At 43.7% G+C, this 17,066-nt stretch overlaps 1 protein-coding gene and 2 long non-coding RNA genes across 12 annotated transcripts in view; 1 reads left to right on the top strand and 2 right to left on the bottom strand.

Annotated features, from left to right (window-relative positions):
* Window positions 1–232: 232 nt before the first annotated feature.
* Window positions 233–3,678, bottom strand: LOC109499601. Of its 2 annotated transcripts, XR_006597618.1 has the most exons (3): window positions 2,523–3,678; window positions 594–743; window positions 233–509 (listed from the first exon to the last, which is right to left on the bottom strand). It is a non-coding gene; the product is annotated as an uncharacterized LOC109499601 (long non-coding RNA). The 2 variants fall into 2 exon arrangements; XR_002156945.2 differs by having other exon boundaries at window positions 594–3,678.
* A 46-nt stretch (window positions 3,679–3,724) lies between these two features.
* LOC123385318 lies at window positions 3,725–10,647 on the top strand. 3 transcript variants are annotated; one of them, XR_006597617.1, is made up of 3 exons: window positions 3,771–4,161; window positions 4,485–4,644; window positions 10,473–10,647. It is a non-coding gene; the product is annotated as an uncharacterized LOC123385318 (long non-coding RNA). The 3 variants fall into 3 exon arrangements; XR_006597616.1 differs by lacking the exon at window positions 10,473–10,647 and adding an exon at window positions 4,957–5,697; XR_006597615.1 differs by lacking the exon at window positions 10,473–10,647 and having other exon boundaries at window positions 3,725–4,161; window positions 4,485–5,697.
* The window catches only part of SERPINB9 (serpin family B member 9), a 59,391-nt gene continuing 48,520 nt past the window's right edge, over window positions 6,196–17,066 (bottom strand). For 4 of the 7 annotated variants that reach the window (XM_006931498.5, XM_006931497.5, XM_045057194.1 and 1 more), the window contains exons 2-7: window positions 15,494–15,671; window positions 13,107–13,244; window positions 12,644–12,761; window positions 10,980–11,122; window positions 8,654–8,809; window positions 6,196–7,320 (exon numbers count right to left, since the gene is read on the bottom strand). In XM_006931498.5, the coding sequence (XP_006931560.1) occupies window positions 6,916–7,320; window positions 8,654–8,809; window positions 10,980–11,122; window positions 12,644–12,761; window positions 13,107–13,244; window positions 15,494–15,661 (1,128 nt within the window). In that variant the 5' untranslated portion in view covers window positions 15,662–15,671 and the 3' untranslated portion in view covers window positions 6,196–6,915. Of the gene's footprint in view, window positions 7,321–8,525; window positions 8,810–10,979; window positions 11,123–12,643; window positions 12,762–13,106; window positions 13,245–15,493; window positions 15,672–17,066 lie in introns of all 7 variants that reach the window. The other 3 variants (XM_045057193.1, XR_006597614.1, XM_019830322.3) reach the window with 3 other exon arrangements.

Here is a 17,066-nt window from a genome sequence, read left to right as displayed (position 1 = left end):
AGGTTTTTTTAAATACCATGAGGTACCAACCTAAAAGAATTAAATGAAAATTCCCAGCGGAAGCTAGGCATGGGATGTTTTTGTGTTTTGTTTTTTTGTTTGTTTTTTTGTGGGTTTTTTTGTTTGTTTTTTTGTTTGTTTTAATAGTAGACCTGTCTTTAACCTGTCCCATCCATCCTCACTCCTTATCCAGGAAGCCAAGGAGAACTAATTTTATGTAGAAACTTCAATGTGCATATCATTATCTTTTTACTGATTTAATTATGTTTATTGTTAAAACTACATTTATGATAAAAAGTCAAACACTACAAAGGAGTACTCTGAAAAAAAGGAAAATATCCAGGCCTAGATAACATTAATAGCTCCCCAGGAGATTTTCCTATGCAGCCAACAAAGAGAACCCCTAGTCTAGATGTTTCCAGTGGCCATTCCAGCTCTGACTTTCTGGAATTCCATGACATACAGACGGGAACTTGAAGAGCAGAGGGAGGGACAAGGAAGTTATTCACCTAGGGGAGAGAACACAAGATGGTGAAACAAAGAAGTCTTGCCAAGTAGAATCCCCAACTCCAAAAGAGGAGACACATGAGCACCTGAGCAGAGATGACATCCAAGAGAGGACTCTCAAAATGGAACCAATGTGAATGAGGCAGAAGGTCCTCACACTCTTAAAGCTGTACATCTGGTGTATAATTCTGTCCATCTTCAGAACTATTTCTCAGGCCAGCCAACACTTTCTCCACCTACAATATGGGTTTCCAGTGTAAAAATTGGATTTGTTTTCTTGAAAAACCTCTTCTGCAGTCACAGAAACTTTTTGAACTAGAAAAATCTTCAGTATTATACAATCAACATTTGTATGGCTAATATAAACATTATTAAACAGTTTATAAAGCACTTTCACATACATATTTTACTAGATTACAAATGTCTCATGAGGCAGTAAGCCACACTGCTGTTATCTATCTCTTATAAGGTTCTGAAAAGTTATGTGTCTCAGGAAAGTTCTTTAGTGGATCAGAGGCAGAGCCTAGACTTAAGAGCTGATTGACTTACTCCAAGCCTGGGGCCTTCCCATGAAACAACACCCCTGAGTTTATGTGAAAAGTGAGCCATGGAGGAAATTATCTTCAAGGTCCTACCACATTTTTCAGTTCCTTTCTCATTCCAATAGTACTGGAAGAAGTCCTCGTGAGCAGCTCTATGAAGGTATGAAAAAAACTAATGTGTGATTGTATCAGTCAGGATAGGCTTGGTTACACTGTGGTAACAAATAATCCCCCAAATCTTGGTGGCTTAAAATAAAAAAGAGTCATTTAATCTTCAGACTGTATTTCCATTATGGATAGGTTGGTGGTAAACTGGGGAACCCAGGCCAGTAGAGTAGCTGTCATCACAAATGTTGCCCATACCATGTTGGACAAAAAGAATTCTAGAGGACCTCAAACTGTTGGTTAATATTCCTGTGTGTGTCCCTTCTACACATAACCCAGAGGCCAGAACTGGCCATTTGGCCCCACAAGGGAGCCAGAAGAAAACAATCCTGCCATGTGCTAGAACGGAGGAAACCCAGACACTTTTGGTAAATGATTCTAATGACAACACACAATTCCTCCTCCGTCTGCAATTTGGGCAGTGGTATTTCCTTTTGCCCCCAGGAAGATCATGGCCAAAGCAGAGGAGACATTCAGGGAAGGAAAAAAACACATGGTGTGAGGGGTTTTCTTCCCATAGTTTCTTTAAAAGATGGATAGCAAAGGTGCCATTTGCTTCAGAGAGGGTACCTGTGGTGGGGGGTTCTGCAACCAGAGCACAGAGAGAAATGTGTTTTGTGTGTTCGACAGTTGGTTATCCTCAAGGGCAGGTAGCTCCTAGAGTTAGCAGAGTGTTTAAAGGTGTTGGAGGGGAGAAGCTTGGCTGCTGTACCGCCCAGGGAAGTGGGGGAGGAGGGGGGTCTTGAGTAGCTGCCTCTTCCCTTTTCTACTCACTCTCACTCAGAAGACTCTGCAAAGCAGGGTGATGGCCAGGGAAGGTTGGGTGGCAATGGAGCAGGCAGTTATGCCTGCCAAGGGAGGGAGCTGCCACTGGCATCACTCAGATGTCAGAGGCCATCTGACAAGAAGGAGGGAACGTCTGTCTGACCTAAATCACCGCTCCTTTTTAGCCCCTTCGCTTGCAATCACGCTTCTCCCCTGCCCTACTCAGCACGCATGACCTTCCCTTACACTGCCTCTGGTTGTCCAAAGATGGCCCCATAGGGAGCCCCAGGTCCTTCCCTGGACCTACTTCCCTGGCTTTTACATTAATTCATCAATAAAGGCCCATCTCTTCCTCCTTCCATTTCTTTCCTTCACCATCTGCCCATAAAAGGTTTCATTCCCCATTTATAGTGGCCTTCACTATGCATTAAGAGGAGAACAATCTGATTAACTTGAAACAGTAACAGAAGCTAATATTTACTGAGCTCTTACTGCCAGTCACATATTGTCCCAAGTATATCACAACGCTAATTTGTAAAATACCCTTTGAGATAGGTATCCTTCCAGATGAGGAAATCCATCATGGAGAGCGGCAGTCACTTAAGATGTTCCAAACAGTAAGTGGCACAGTAAGAGTCACACCCAGGCTGTCTGGATACAAAACTCAGGCACCTAACCACTATGCTGCCGTTGGGCTCTGCTACTATGTAAGACTGATCAAAACAGTCTCAGAGGATCTTGAGTTTGGAATTTCAGGCTACTCGGGGGCAGATTTATGCTCGGCCCCCAGCCAGAGCACTCCTAGACCAGGGTCTTCTTGTGGACCCCACTGGGTCCTCCTGCTATGCCAAGGCCCCTCCTCTCCTTGCCCTGGGTAAGTCCAGAACCCTGTCCCAATTCTTGTCCCTGCAGGACTTGAGTCCCTCCCAGACCTTGCCAAGAGAACCAGGATGGACTTGAATGCCTGCCTGTGAGCTCTGCTTCCTCAGGCTCTGGACTGAGAGGAGCACAGAGCTCTCTCCTTGGAACCCAAACCTGGACTGGGTTGCCATCTTCAGCTTACCTCTGGGAAGCCCCACTGACCAAGGAGAGGGTGCTTCCTAGGAAGTGGGGGGAGGGGGTCATAGAGCTGACCTTACAGAAGGCAGGTGCCAGGCAGTGGTGAGAGTATCCTGGGCAGTGGCCAGTCCGAATAAATGCTGGCCAAACACAACCAATGAGACCACACTGGTGCATATTTGTTAAATATTAGTCTCATCAGGCTTCTCTCCCCAAATCAGTGACTAATTCCTATCTAAAATCAGTGCTCATATAAGGACATAACGTCCTGGCTCTCAGAGCCTGCCCTGCTGACCCTCCCAACTTCTACTCTGAAGTTCTCCCTGAATAGGAATCAAGAGCCCTGGCCTTCTCAAGAAAGTGGACAGTGAGGGCTTGTCCCTGCTAGTGCACCTGCAGTTACTAAACAACGCAGCCCGCTGTTTTCTATCCAAGCACACACCAGATGCTTAGATTCTGGTGTTCTTTCTTTGTCCCTTCCCAAAGCCAAAATGACTCCCCTCGGGCCCCAGGTTCTCAGGGAGACAGGAGCCAGCTGGCGGCTGAAAAGCGAAATCAGACGCCCAACTTTGCCTTTCTCCTAAAGCTTCCAGCAGCTCCTTCCCCTCCTCTTCAGTCCAGTCCCAAGGGCGGGAGAGGGGGGCGGGGGGGGGGGGGGGCGCTGCCGGTACGTTGAGGGGGCGGGGCGAGGGCGGGGCCGAGACAGAGACTGCCCCGACGCGGCGGGCGGGGGCTAGGAGCTGGGGGCGGGGTCGCGCTGGACACCCCAGAATGCTCGTCCACGTCACAAAGCTGTTGTTCCCTCTCCCCCATCACAGCACCCGAGGTCCGGACCAACTTGGCCTCACTCCAGGGATTTTGCTAGACCGTATACCGCTTCATGCTATCCATCCAGGGGCTCCCAGAATGGTGGCACGGGGCCTGGGGCACCAATGAGCCATCCTTCCTTGGAGAGATCTGGTTTGGGATCCCAGCTACTCTCGCCCTCCAGCCCGCCTCGCTTGAAACTTCCGGCAATAGAGACTCCTTTGATGTTTAAAGAAAACAAGGACAAAACACTGGCAGCATAACGTTTCCACTGTGGAACAGCTAAGCTGCTGGGATGGCGTCTGGGCAAGGCGGGGTGAGCAGTGAGCCTGTGCATCTTGGAGTAGAGGGCGTGTGTTTCACAGAGGCTCTCCCCCTCTGGCCTCTGGCTTTGGGGTCTGAAAGCTCTGGCTTCATTTCCTCTGCCAGTCTCCTACTAGCTGAATGAATTTGAACGAGTTGCCTAACTTCTCTGAACCTCAGTTTCCTTCTCAATCTTCCCAGGTTGATAGGAGGATCAAGTAAAATAATGTATCCTGCAGTGCCTCGCAGTCTCTGGCACATAGGATTTAACAGATGCTATTTCCCCCTTCCCCAAAACGAGGAAGGGATTACTAGATCTTCTTTTCTCTACCTCAGTTTTTCAATGGAGCCTGCCTCTCTTTGGAGTAGGTGGCTTAGGCTGTGCTGATGCCATCTTTGCCTGGTTGTCAAAAAGAGATCCAGAAATATAGGCTTGTGGAATGTTGGAGCTGGAAGTCTTGTCCAACTGAACTTACTTATTTAACAACCCTGGAAGGTGAGTACCCAGCTCCCACAGCAGAGAGTGGGGAGGGAAGTATTAGGAGTCAGCTTTCAGGGTTAACATCATGGGTCTGGGACTGGAAACTTCACCTTGTCCTGTCTACATTGTGCAAACAACCTTAGGTCCTGGGAAGTCAGAGAAGCAGTCCAAATCCCGATAACAAAGAAGAAAGGCTGTTGGTCCCAGCAGTCAGCACTCCCTTTTAGAAGCTTGGCAATATTTCCAAGTGCTTTTGCCCTTCACTGTTAAGTGGCCCAGCTCTGTGAACCTTCTGCACCCTCAGGTCACAAACTGTTCTTTTTACAGGCCAGAAGCTGAGCCCAGAGTGGCCAGGAAACTCTAGTTTGGCCCATTTTGGTTTGTTGGGATCAATATTTGCATTTCCTGGACATTTCTCCTGAGCAGTATCCAAATGCCTGGTATATTCAGGGGACGCGAGTCAGCTCACTTACAGAGTCTCTGTATCTATCTCTGTCCATCTCTGTCCCTCTCTGTGTCTTGCTCTCTTGATGTCTCTGTATGAGCCAAGCTCACTTAACAGACTCTGTCTCCCCCTGCTTCCCCCCTGCACAGGGGTTGGGGGAGTGGGTACTAGCACTACCACAGCTGTCTTAGGAAAATTTTCTCCCAAATACCCTTTTAAAAGCTTCTCGCTAATCCCTCTTTTCTGGGAGAGGTCTAGAGATCTGGGTGATTTCCCTGGGGGAGAGACATCAGTCACACATTCCACATGAAAGAGATTTACCCCTTTCTGCAGCTTGCCTGTACCTCCTCTTATAATTCATCACAGCTCATCACAGTGCCCTGGCCAGTGAGGCTGATAAGGGTCCTTGAAATCTTAAGTGACCGTCTCTGAACTCTAGGGAGAAGAGAATGGGGAGGAACTGCTGAGTGGGCACAAGGTTTTCCTTTAGGGCGATGACAATTTTTTGGAACTAGGTAAAAGTGATGATTGCACATGTTGCACTGCATTGTTCACTTTAAAATGATTAATTTTATGATATGTGAATTTCACTTTAATAAAAAAATTTCTTTGAAAAAAAAAAACAATAATGGGGCACCTGGGTGGCTCAGTAGGTTAAGCAACCAACTCTTGATTTTAGCTCAGGTCATGATCTCAATGATTTGTGAGTTCAAGCCCCACATCAGGCTATGTTCTGACAGTGCGGAGCCTGCTTGAGATTCTCACTCTCTCCCTCTCTCTCTGCCCCTTCCCCACTCTCTCTTTCTCTCTCTCTCTCTCTCAAAATAAACTTTAGTAAAAAAAAACAAAAAAATAATATCACTGACATCTAATCACTTTTTTAAAAATTAGAGTTCATGTGTGATCAAATTACTTCTAACTGCATTGTATGTGGCACACACACATGTAAAATACATTCCCAACCCCGGAGGAATTTAAGACCTAGCTGGAGAACAGAGATAACTAATACATCAAACAACTTCCATAAGAGCAATGCCCTTCCTCTGTGTGCAATTGAGAGTTCGGAGACGCACCTCTGCTAATGCAGAAAAGGAAAAATTTCTTGGAGATGACATTGGAAATGAGCTTTAAGAGTTGAATGAAATTTTTACTGTTAGAGTTGGAGGTGGAGAAATATAATTAACAGGAAGAATGTCTGATCCCTACAAGGGGGTCACATGATACATTTAAGGACGTTACCTAGTCCAATCTGGCTGTCATAAAAGCTACATCATTCCAGCATGAGTATTAAAGACCAGATGTCAAAAGACCATGACTCTGCCCCTTTGTCTCCAATGCCTGATGCCCTGTTTTCCACATACTTGGTGATGCATGAATGTCAAAGATAAAATAAAAATGTGCATTAAAGAAACTCTAAGAAGCACATGTACCAGGAAAACTATAAAACAGTTGTCTTAGCTAGAAGCATGTACTACTACTGAAATAGGCTAAGACAAGTATGCAACAAGTTTTGAGGTACAAGGCAGAACATGGTGTAACTAAAATGAGTTACATGTGGAATGAGTGGGGAAGAAGTCTGGAGCCATCTAGGAAAATTTTGTATGCCATCCTATGGGATTTGGACTACATTTTAAATACAACAGGGAATCATTAAGTTCTATTGTCCCATGATCTCGACTAAGTAGGGCAAATGAGTAGTCAGTATGGAGAGAGCTGAGTGTGGACAAGCATGAGATTCAGATGGATGAGGAATCTGCCCTCATCACCTAGGCACTTGGCTTTAAAGACCCATGTTCACAGGGCTGTGGTGCAAGACAGGAGGACACGGGAAACGCTCACCCTTAGGGAGCAGAAAACCTGCCGCAGAACAGAATGCTGTTGGCTGCATTGTGCCTAATGAAGAAAAGGAAGGGATGGTCAGCACAGAACCTTGGTCCAGATACCATGCAACACTCCACGACCACTACGGCTGAGGCAGCCGCGGCCTCTGTGCCTTCCTCATTCACCTCCACAACACTCTTGTGCACAAACTTGGACAGACACAGATCTCTCTCAGCTGACATTGCTGAAAAGTCAGCCTTGTCCCCCTGGAAGGCATCAACCATTCCCAAACGCTGAAGCACAGATTCCATGTCATAATCCTCTTCCAGTTTAAATCTCGGAAGGAAAACTTCCACTTCGGTACTCTTCATACAGTCTGGCTTGGTCCAGGCTCTAAATTTCTCATAAGTGAGATGTTTTTCCACCTGAAAGACCAGAATTCGATTTTGAAATTCATACTTTAGTACATATTTACATACACACCCACATACTCTTCCTCCTCGCATAGATGGGTATTGATTGTCACGCAAGACCAGCAGGCACTGTTATCTGCCAGGAAATCTGTGAGATCTCATACTTGTGCTATTAAATACATGGGTGGCTTCCTTGCCAAGCAGGGAAGACTTCAAACAGCCCAGAGGCACAAAGACAGTGGCTGTTCCTCTTGTTGCCCAACAATGTCTAGGAGACATCTTTTATCCTGACAATCATCAATGCCCAGCTGACTGTGATTTTCTTTTTTATTTTTTTATAAACTGTGCTTATTTTTTGAAGATGAGGCATTGCTGGTAAGAAAAATGATTGGGAGGGGCCCCTGGATGGCTCAGTCGGTTAAGCATCCAACTCTTGGTTTCAGCTCAGGTCAAGATCTCATGGTTTGTGAGATTGAGCCCTGCCTTGGGCTCCATGTGCTGACAGAATGGAGCCTGCTTGGGATTCTCTCTCTCTCCCTCTCTCTGCCCCTTCCCAGCTCGTGTGCGCATGCACACACTCTCTCTTTCTCAAAATAAACAAAATTAAAAAAAAAAAAAACCTTAAAAAAAAAAAGAAAAATGGGAAAAGGCTCCTGGTGGAGTCCACCCAGAAGAACAATTTGCCAGAGGCGCAATCCTGCAATCCTGCACACATTCTGAAGAAGAGACACGGTGGCAGGGGGACGGGGATGGACAGAGACACAGCCAATGGCTGCAGCTCTGCTCACACAGGCCCCTTAGGTCATGGGAGCACCATGTGCCACTTAGTGCCTGTCCCTAGAAGCTCCTGGGCTGTGGCTGACTCTCATACTAGGTAGGGATCCATGCTGAAAGGAAGCAGAATGAGTGGGGAGTGGCATTTCCAGCTGTTTCTGGCTCTGCCCTCCTGAGTTTCAGGTTCTTAGTATTTAAAATATAATGCTAACAACAATGACTATGATAATAATAATGAATCACATTTATTCAGGGCTGATGATGCACCAGACAATGTGCTAAGCTTGTTCCCTGAACTATGCCCATTTTATCCTAATACTAACTCTATCAGGAGATATTATCACCATCCCCATCTTAGAAAACAGAGTAATTTGGCAAGGTCACATAGGTAATAACGGGAGAAGTAGGTCCTGAATAACAGTTTGGTTCCAAAGCCCGAGTACCTGAATACTGTGCTCTGCTGCCTGGTTGCCCATATCATCAACTTAAAAGGTAACACAAATGTTGGAAATGGTGCTTGAGTTCTATCCTATCAGGAAGGATGTGAAGGTTGTCACTGGATTCATCTCACCGAACTTAGATCCACATTGTCATCCGGGAGCAGAATGAGCATGCTCAGCTCCTCACCCACATAGGGCACCTCCAGGACCTGGGCCTGCACCTCTTCAATATAGGCAAGTTTAAATGTAGCTTCCTGAAACATCATCTGCACTGGCCTCTGCTCCTTCTGATGGGAATAAACAGAGGAGCATGGAATTAAAAACAGATTATTGAAAGAGGCGATAAAAGTTTCCAAAAGACGTAGAGTTGACTCCAGGAGTGTTTTCAGTACCCGTGATGGGAACAATATTCATATGCTAATTCCAACTCTTTCCTGTCACCATTACAAGGCATCTCTTGTAAACAGGTATCCTAAGAAAGATGTTCTACTCAGCAAAATAAATGTGATACTCTGCATTTTCCGGAGGAGGAAATCAGATTGTCCTCATTTAAACTATATCTAAGGAGGGGTGTCTGGGTGGCTCAGTCAGTTAAGCATCCGACTCTTGATTTCAGCTCAGGTCATGATCTCATGGTTTGTGAATTCGAGACCTGTGCCTGGCTCTGCACTGACAGTATGGAGCCTACTTGGGATTCTCTCTCTCCCTCGTTTTCTGCCCCAACCCTGCTCACACTGTGTGCACTGTGTGCACTCTCTCTCTCTCTCAAAATAAATAAACTTTAAAAATATATGTATACAAAAATAAAACATATCCAAGGAAATGATACAGTCACATAAAATTAAATAGAAAATTATTTCATTTTAACTAGAGAAAGGTTTTGTGATAAGGTGGGAAGAAATTTAAGAGTTTCACAGGAATGTCACAGGTAGTGTATGGACACACCCTCTCAGAAAGCAATCTTGCCCGCAAGTAGAAAGAACATTAATATCTCTTCATGTATTTAAATCCAGTTGTTCTGATTCTGATACTCTAATCCAAGGAAATAACTTTTTAAAAATGTAGAAGCAGTGGGGCACCTAGGTGGCTCAGTCAGTTAAGTGTCGGATTCTTGATTTTGGCTCAGGTCAGGATCTCATGGTCACAGGATCAAGCCCCACGTCAGGCTTGGCACTGAGCATGGATGGAACTGCTTAAGGTTTTCTCTCGCCCTCTGCCCCTCCCCCACTCTCTCTCTCAAAATACAGAAGAGGTATATGCATGCAGAAGTTAGAGTATTATACTTATTTTTCTTTTTTTTATACTTATTTTTCAAATTGATACAGATCAGCTATTATACAAATTAGAAAAGTTTCTAAAATCAATGCTAGAAAAGTTCTCCACCTCCCACCTTTGTACCTCAAGGGCTGATTATGTAAAGTACACCTTAAGCCCCCCAAAACACCTATACAGTGTGTTTCCAGATTACATTAAAATGGTATTTTTGTGGGGGGTGGGTGGTTTGCTGGGGATTTGGCAAGCTATTTTAATACCTGGCTGAAGTTACACCTCAATATCAAGACTAAGATTTTTGTCAGTTTTAATATTAGAAATTTATAAATACTAAATTAATAATGATTAATTAATATTAATTCAAGTCACTACTCATTTTAATTTTTTAAATATCTGATTAAAGAAATATTCACTCCCAGGGTTGATGGGGGGTGGGAGGGAGGGGAGGGTGGGTGATGGGTATTGAGGAGGGCACCTTTTGGGATGAGCACTGGGTGTTGTATGGAATCCAATTTGACAATAAATTTCATATATTGAAAAAAAACAAATAAATAAATCATTAAGCACTTTCTCTCTTTAAAAAAAAAAAAGAAATATTCACTCCCTCTACCCACTCCCCCAACACACACACATATCACACTTTCTTTCCTTAACACTTGTTTTTTGCTTTCTGTTTAGCAACTTGGGAATAGAAGAAAGTCTTCTATGAGAGTTTCCAGAACTAGGTGGCAGCAATGAAGATAGGAGAGATTATCAGAGGCAGAAGGAGCAGTAATAAAATGCAAAAAATTATAGACAGCAAATAATTTTTATTCCTCTGTTCTTTTCTACTGAGTTTAAAATTCCATTTATAAATATGTTGTTTCAAAATTTTTTTAATTTATGTTTATTCTTTTTTTGAGAGAAAGAGAAACAGAGCAGAGTGGAGGAGGGGAAGAGAGAGAGGGAGGCACAGAATCTGAAGCAGGCTCAGGCGCTGAACTATCAGCCCAGAGCCTATTGTAAGGCTTGAAACCATGAATCGTGAGATCATGACCTGAGCTGGAATCAGATGCTTAACCAACTTAGCCACCTAGGTGCCCTTCAAAATTATTTTTAACCAATCATTTATGCTTTTACAAACTTAGTTTTTTCCATTCAATTTCTTCTTGAAACACTAGCAGGATTTCTGAAAGCTTCTCTCACCTGGTTTATTTTAAAAGGCATTTCACTTGTGTACATTTTGTTGAACTGTTCATTCCACCTTCCTTTGAAGTAGATGGCATTGACAAGAACCAGCCTGGTCTGTGCATCAATCGAGCTATCCGGCAACAGGTCTTGAATTTTACCTTCCAGGAAAAGTAGAGAGCACATTCAGGTGATTTTTATAGAACATGGGATGAATAAATCATGATAAGGTTTATTGGCAGACCCTTGGTTACTAGTCAAGAACCAAACATTCTTTTCATTTTTCAAAGTTGCTCAGTTTGGATTGTTATGGACAGAAATCAAACACAACACATACACGTGGTGTTCATGGTCAGGTCACTAAGGCCTTTCCAGAAAGCTGAAGACGGCAAATGATTTCTAAATCACTCAAAGAAAAACACTACATGCGGTCAGACAACGAGGCAAGCAGGTCTGGAGGGCTGGTCTGGAGGGACCTGGGTTATCTCAAGAGGTGAAATGGGATTGTTTGGTTTAGTGCAGCAAAGTTGTAACCAGTGCTAACATTCCACAACTACATCAACATGTCAGAGGCAGCCAGAATGAACGGCTCAACGGGGAAAGAGCTGATAATGGGCAGTCTGGGTGCACTGAAGAGCTCCTGGAAGCAAGTAGAAGAGATTTTACTATTTTGATCCTCTAAACAAACAGCAGACATTCCTGGAAAAGGTAAGGTGGGCAAGTGAAAGATACTCCCTTCTTCCCCTGGATATCAAACTGCCTTTCTGATGAACTAAGAGCATCCCTGTTAATTCACTGCCTCCAGATAGCATAAGTGGCAAATATTCCAAGAAATGGTGGCAATAACTGCTAACTCTTTAAAGAAATACAATGTCTATTCTCGATTGTCTGATTTATTGACAGAAATAGGACTGCTCCTAGTGGTACTAAGTAGAAATGGTACAGAGGGTCCTGAATGGTTCAAACATCATACATCATTGATCATGGCGGCCAAGATCAGAACGTGGCACTCCATAAAACAAAAGAATAAGGCTCAATGCCAAACAAAGGATGATTTCGGTCTGCAGGATTGATCAGCCCTGAGAGACAGTCTGCAGTTGACCTATCAAATCTAAGCTTACCAAATCTAATTAAGGGAGTGGAAGTGGAAAACATGAAAGAAGCAGAATAAGTAAGCTTAATGTGTAGGATAAAGCTGGTGGTAGGTCCACATAGAATTTAGAAAGAGGAAGCCCAAGTGTATGACTCAGGGGAGATCTGACCAGTAGTCTCCTTCCTATGGAGGTGATGAACCCACCCAACATGTGAACATCACAGGCCACATGAAAGTACGCTTCAGTGTAAGTTACTAAACTGGAAATCTGGTCTATGAATTTCTTTTGACATTTGTATCAGTCATTCTGGTCCCCGGAGAACGGAAAAAATTAAGTCTCCGTTGTTGAAAACCTGAGCTTCTGATCAGAACCACTGTGAGTCCATTAAGGTTCAAATATGCCATGAGGCCCAGCCTGTCAGCATGACTCTGACCATCTGAAACACTAGTAAAATCAGAACAGCAGGAAAAGCAAGGGGAGGAAGAGGGAAGGGAGGAAAAGGAGGGGAAGTAGGGGAAGGTGGAGGCAGCAGGAAACGGAGAAGGAGGAGAAGGCAAAAAAAAAAAAACAGTAACATGTAATTCTGACCTTCAGTCTTTTTTGAGACCCAAGTGTTGATGTGTTTCCTGGACTGCTCTGCAGCTTTGGCAAAGGAAAGCTGCTCGAGTTCAGCATGGTAGAACTGAAGACAGGATTCCTTAAAGGTCTTTGGAGAGAAAAGTGTTCAATGTGGCTATATTCCTAAATAAAGTTTAGTTTCCAAAAATTTGAATATTATATACTTTTTATTAAAATAAGTATACATCTCTTAAAAGTGATATCTTAGCCTAATAGGTACTAAAATATCAGAGTTTATAAATAAGTCCTAAGCCATAACCAACCAGAAATGGAAAAATGAATTTTACAAGTAGTCAAATTTTAAATAATTCAAGGCACAGTCGTAGAATTATGAGTTTTAAAAGTGTCCACCATTAATTTTGGTTCTCCAGGATCTTTCTTTCAGACTCTATATTTTAAATACAACTTTTATTGTTCTGCTGACTCAACTCACTGAGAGGAATTCACACGTCTTTTCTCCAAAGAGCCTGTTGGCTGTTCTGAGCAAGTACTGGGTGCCAGGTTTGTTCACTTCAGTAAGAAGTAACTGGAAACTCTGATGAATATCTTTCTCTGTGTTTAAAGAAAGCACCTGTTGAGAAAAATAGTTTTAAAAATTATCAAAATGGAGTGCCTGGGTGGCTCAGTCGGTTAAATGTCTGACTTCGGTTCAGGTCATGACCCCACGGTTCATGAGTTCAAGCCCCACATTGGGTGCCACACTCACAGCATGGAGCTTTCTTGGGATTCTCTCTCTCTTTTCCCCTCTCCCTCTGCTCTCCCCAACTCACACTTTCTCTCTCTCTCAAAATAAATAAACTTTAAAACAAAAATCAAGATTGTTCTTTGATCTCAAAAACTCTTTATGGAGTTTTAAAGAGAAAATTCTTTCTCAAATACTCTACAAAATTTTCCTTTAAAAGAACACTGTTCTCATTTATTTTTTTTTATTTTTTTTTTATTTAAAAAAAATTTTTTTTCAATGTTTATTATTTTTGGGACAGAGAGAGACAGAGCATGAACGAGGGAGGGGCAGAGAGAGAGGGAGACACAGAATCGGAAACAGGCTCCAGGCTCCGAGCCATCAGCCCAGAGCCTGACGCGGGGCTCGAACTCACGGACAGCGAGATCGTGACCTGGCTGAAGTCGGACGCTTAACCGACTGCGCCACCCAGGTGCCCCTACACTGTTCTCATTTAAATTGCAGATTTAATACATACTAGAGCAATACTATGTGGAGGTGGGGAGAAGATACAGAGAGAAAAAGACAGAGAGAGAGAGAGAGAGAGAGAGAGAGAGAGAACAGAAAACAGAGGCGTAAGAGTTGGCTTTTCTGCCTAAATAGATCTGTCTTGTTTAAAAATAAGTAATAGAGGGGCACCTGGATGGCTCAGCCGGTTAAGCATCCAACTTTAGCTCAGGTCATGATCTCACAGTCCGTGAGTTCGAGCCCCGTGTCGGGCTCTGTGCTGACAGCTCAGAGCCTGGAGCCTGCTTTGGATTCTGTGCCTCCCTCTCTCTCTCTCTGCCCTTCCCCTGCTCATGCTCTGTCTCTGTTTCAAAAATAAAAACATTAAAAAAATAAGTAATAGGAAGAATGACAAGGAGAAGAAGGATTCAGAAAAGGGGCTATTATAAAATCTTGCATCCCAAGAAAAACATAAGTATGAAATATGCCTAATAGAGGAAAATTTGCTTCTAAGATTTAAAAAAAACAACAACACAGTTAAAAGCATGGTAAGTTCAAGAAGAAATGGGCATAAATACAATCAGTAGGCAAGGCAATCTTTGTCAGTTTATACAGAATCCAAACACTGGTTCTTTAAAAGAACTTCCCTTAATGCTATAAGTAGCAATGCATATTCAGCATATTGAGTGCCATTACTGTCTAGTTGAGCACAGAAGGATAAGGAACTTTTGATGTCTCTGAATACAAGGTAAATGAACAATCTTGAGGCTCTCAAAAAAACCCAAAAGAACAAAAAAAAAATAAACAAAATAAAACCTCCCAGAAGGATTCATCAGCTAGCTTAAAACACAGAAAAGTTCGGTAAGCCCAAAGAAGCCCCTCTCTACACATAAACCTTCACTTCTCAGGTCACAAGCTGAAAAATGATTCAGATAAGCAATTACCCCAGAAAGGGTTGTCAAGAGAAAAGAAAGTGGTATTGAAACAAAGAGCCACACCAACCCTCCTGTAGTGAAGGTGTGCGCAGGGAGCATGAGATAAGCTTGTAGGTTTTATCTTAGGCACATGTCCTCTGCCTGCTCTATAAAACCCCCTCAGGACAGGGATTGATTCTTAATCATTTTCAGACGTTTGCTGAATGTTTGTTAAACTAGTCCACACACAGTCTGTATATGTAATAAAGACATGCCTTTTCATCCACATTTGCCTATTTTTGTCCATCCCCTTACCAGGAAGGCATGTTGGTGTATTAATGACTTGAAAGAGATATTAACCTACCCTTTGTTACCAAAGAATAATTACAGTTATGAAGTCTTTACTTCAAAAATGAGAGATCTTAACTGCTTAGATTTCAAATAACTTCAGTATCATTTTCTAAACAAGATGCTAGGACAAGATTTTGATAGTCTTAACCAAATTATTAGAGGACTTTTCCCAAAAAAAGTCTCAGCAAAAGAGACTCCCAGCCCTGCCCTTTGCGTCTTGTTCCCCAGGCAGCCCCACCTGCCTGATATAAGCATGTACATGTGTATGCACGAGGACCCCTCCCCATTCTGCTTTGTGGCAATTCTGGAGTATGAGGTATGAAGCTGGGTGATGGAACATCACAACTGAAAGGGCAGTCCCTTCTCCTGAGTGACAGGTAGGTTTACCTGGGCCATCTGGGCAGCAGTGTTTCCTTTTGCCCCCAGGAAGACCATGGCCAGGGCAGAAGAGATGCTCACAGGAGAATAAAACACGTTGCGTGACGGGCTGTCCTGACACAGCATCTTTAAAAGGTGAAAGGCAAAGGTGCCATTTGCTTCAGAAAGGGCATCCATGATACAGGCTCTGGAACCAGAGAATAAAGAGAAACGCTGCCTTAATACACCTCTGAAGGCTATTGATCAAATATCTGGCAATCTTGGAATTGTACTTGTTTTAAAATAATAAAGCTCATAAACATTTTAAGTTGGAGGAAAACCCATTTCTTGTTGCTCCCCATCTGAAAAGTGAGTCCCCATTTTAAGGTAAATAGAGAAGTATGGTACTGGCAGAGATCAAACCAGCTTGAGAGCCTCAGGAATTAACAGCACTAATTCACTGGCACAAACACACAGCACTCAGTCTCCCAGGAGCAGTGAAGTCCAATCCTTTCCCATAAGGACCAGCTCTTCCCACCTGACGAGAAGGACATCAGGGAGAAGGAGGATGGTGTCAGGGAAGCAGGGGAGGGGGAGGAGGGGGAAACTCCCACTGAAAAAAATTCTAGTTTCTCTAGCCTGTTCTCTAGCCTGGTCTCCATAATACTGTTTCTCCTTCTTCTGCTTGTTTTTTTTTTTTTTTTAATGTTTATCCATTTTTGGGAGAGAGAGAGCGCATGAGCAGGGGAGGGGCAGAGAGAGACAAAGACAGAGGATCTGAAGCAGGCTCCGTGTGCTGTCAGCAACCAGCTGGATGCAGGGGTTTGAACTTAAAAACCCTGAGATCATGACCTGAGCCAAAGCTGGAGGCTCACATGACTGAGTCACCCAGGTGCCCCAATACTGTTTCTTCTTTCATACATTTATGAAGAGCACTTTTGAGAGTTTCAGCTATGCAAAAGGCCACAGTCTCCCTATCTGTCAGCTGATACTTGAGAAATGTTTGAGATTCTGGTAAGAGATGACAGACAGGCTGCAGGTGGGTTTAAATTGACTGTGAGGCAAGGACCTTTTATCTACAGTGACTGGTCATCAACCAGCTAGGGAGAGCCAGTGTGCTCTCCAGCTGAGCAGCCCTACCCCCTAGATGGCCAATTAACTCCCGATAGCCCATAACCCAACTCAGAGTGCCCAATGATCCCTAGCCTCTAGACATCACGTGACCTTCAAACACTGGAAAAGAGGCTGAGAAAACTTTGCTTTTGTTTTGTTTTAGAATATTTTGCTAACTTAGCAAGATTTGAGAGTTTTACTCCCAAGATTTGGGAGTTGTACTCGATAGAGCAAAAGCCACTAATGGAGACTGTGCACCAGAGGACGAAGACTAGCCCCTGCAGAACACCAGAATAGAGAGGCGAGGAGGAACGGAGAAGGGTACAAGAAAGAGCAAAACTACCAAGAACAGGGAGGCCAGGATCTATGAAGCCACGGAGGTCAGAAGTGTAAATGTTAGTGGGCAGGTTTGCTGACCACACAGCTGAACCTGAACACATGGCCGCCACCATCCCCCAGCCCACCAAGCAATTAGGTAAGGGTGGAAATG

Source organism: Felis catus, chromosome B2 (genome assembly GCF_018350175.1).
Source record: "Felis catus isolate Fca126 chromosome B2, F.catus_Fca126_mat1.0, whole genome shotgun sequence".
NCBI lineage: Eukaryota > Metazoa > Chordata > Mammalia > Carnivora > Felidae > Felis > Felis catus.
This window is presented reverse-complemented; position numbering and strand designations above follow the sequence as displayed.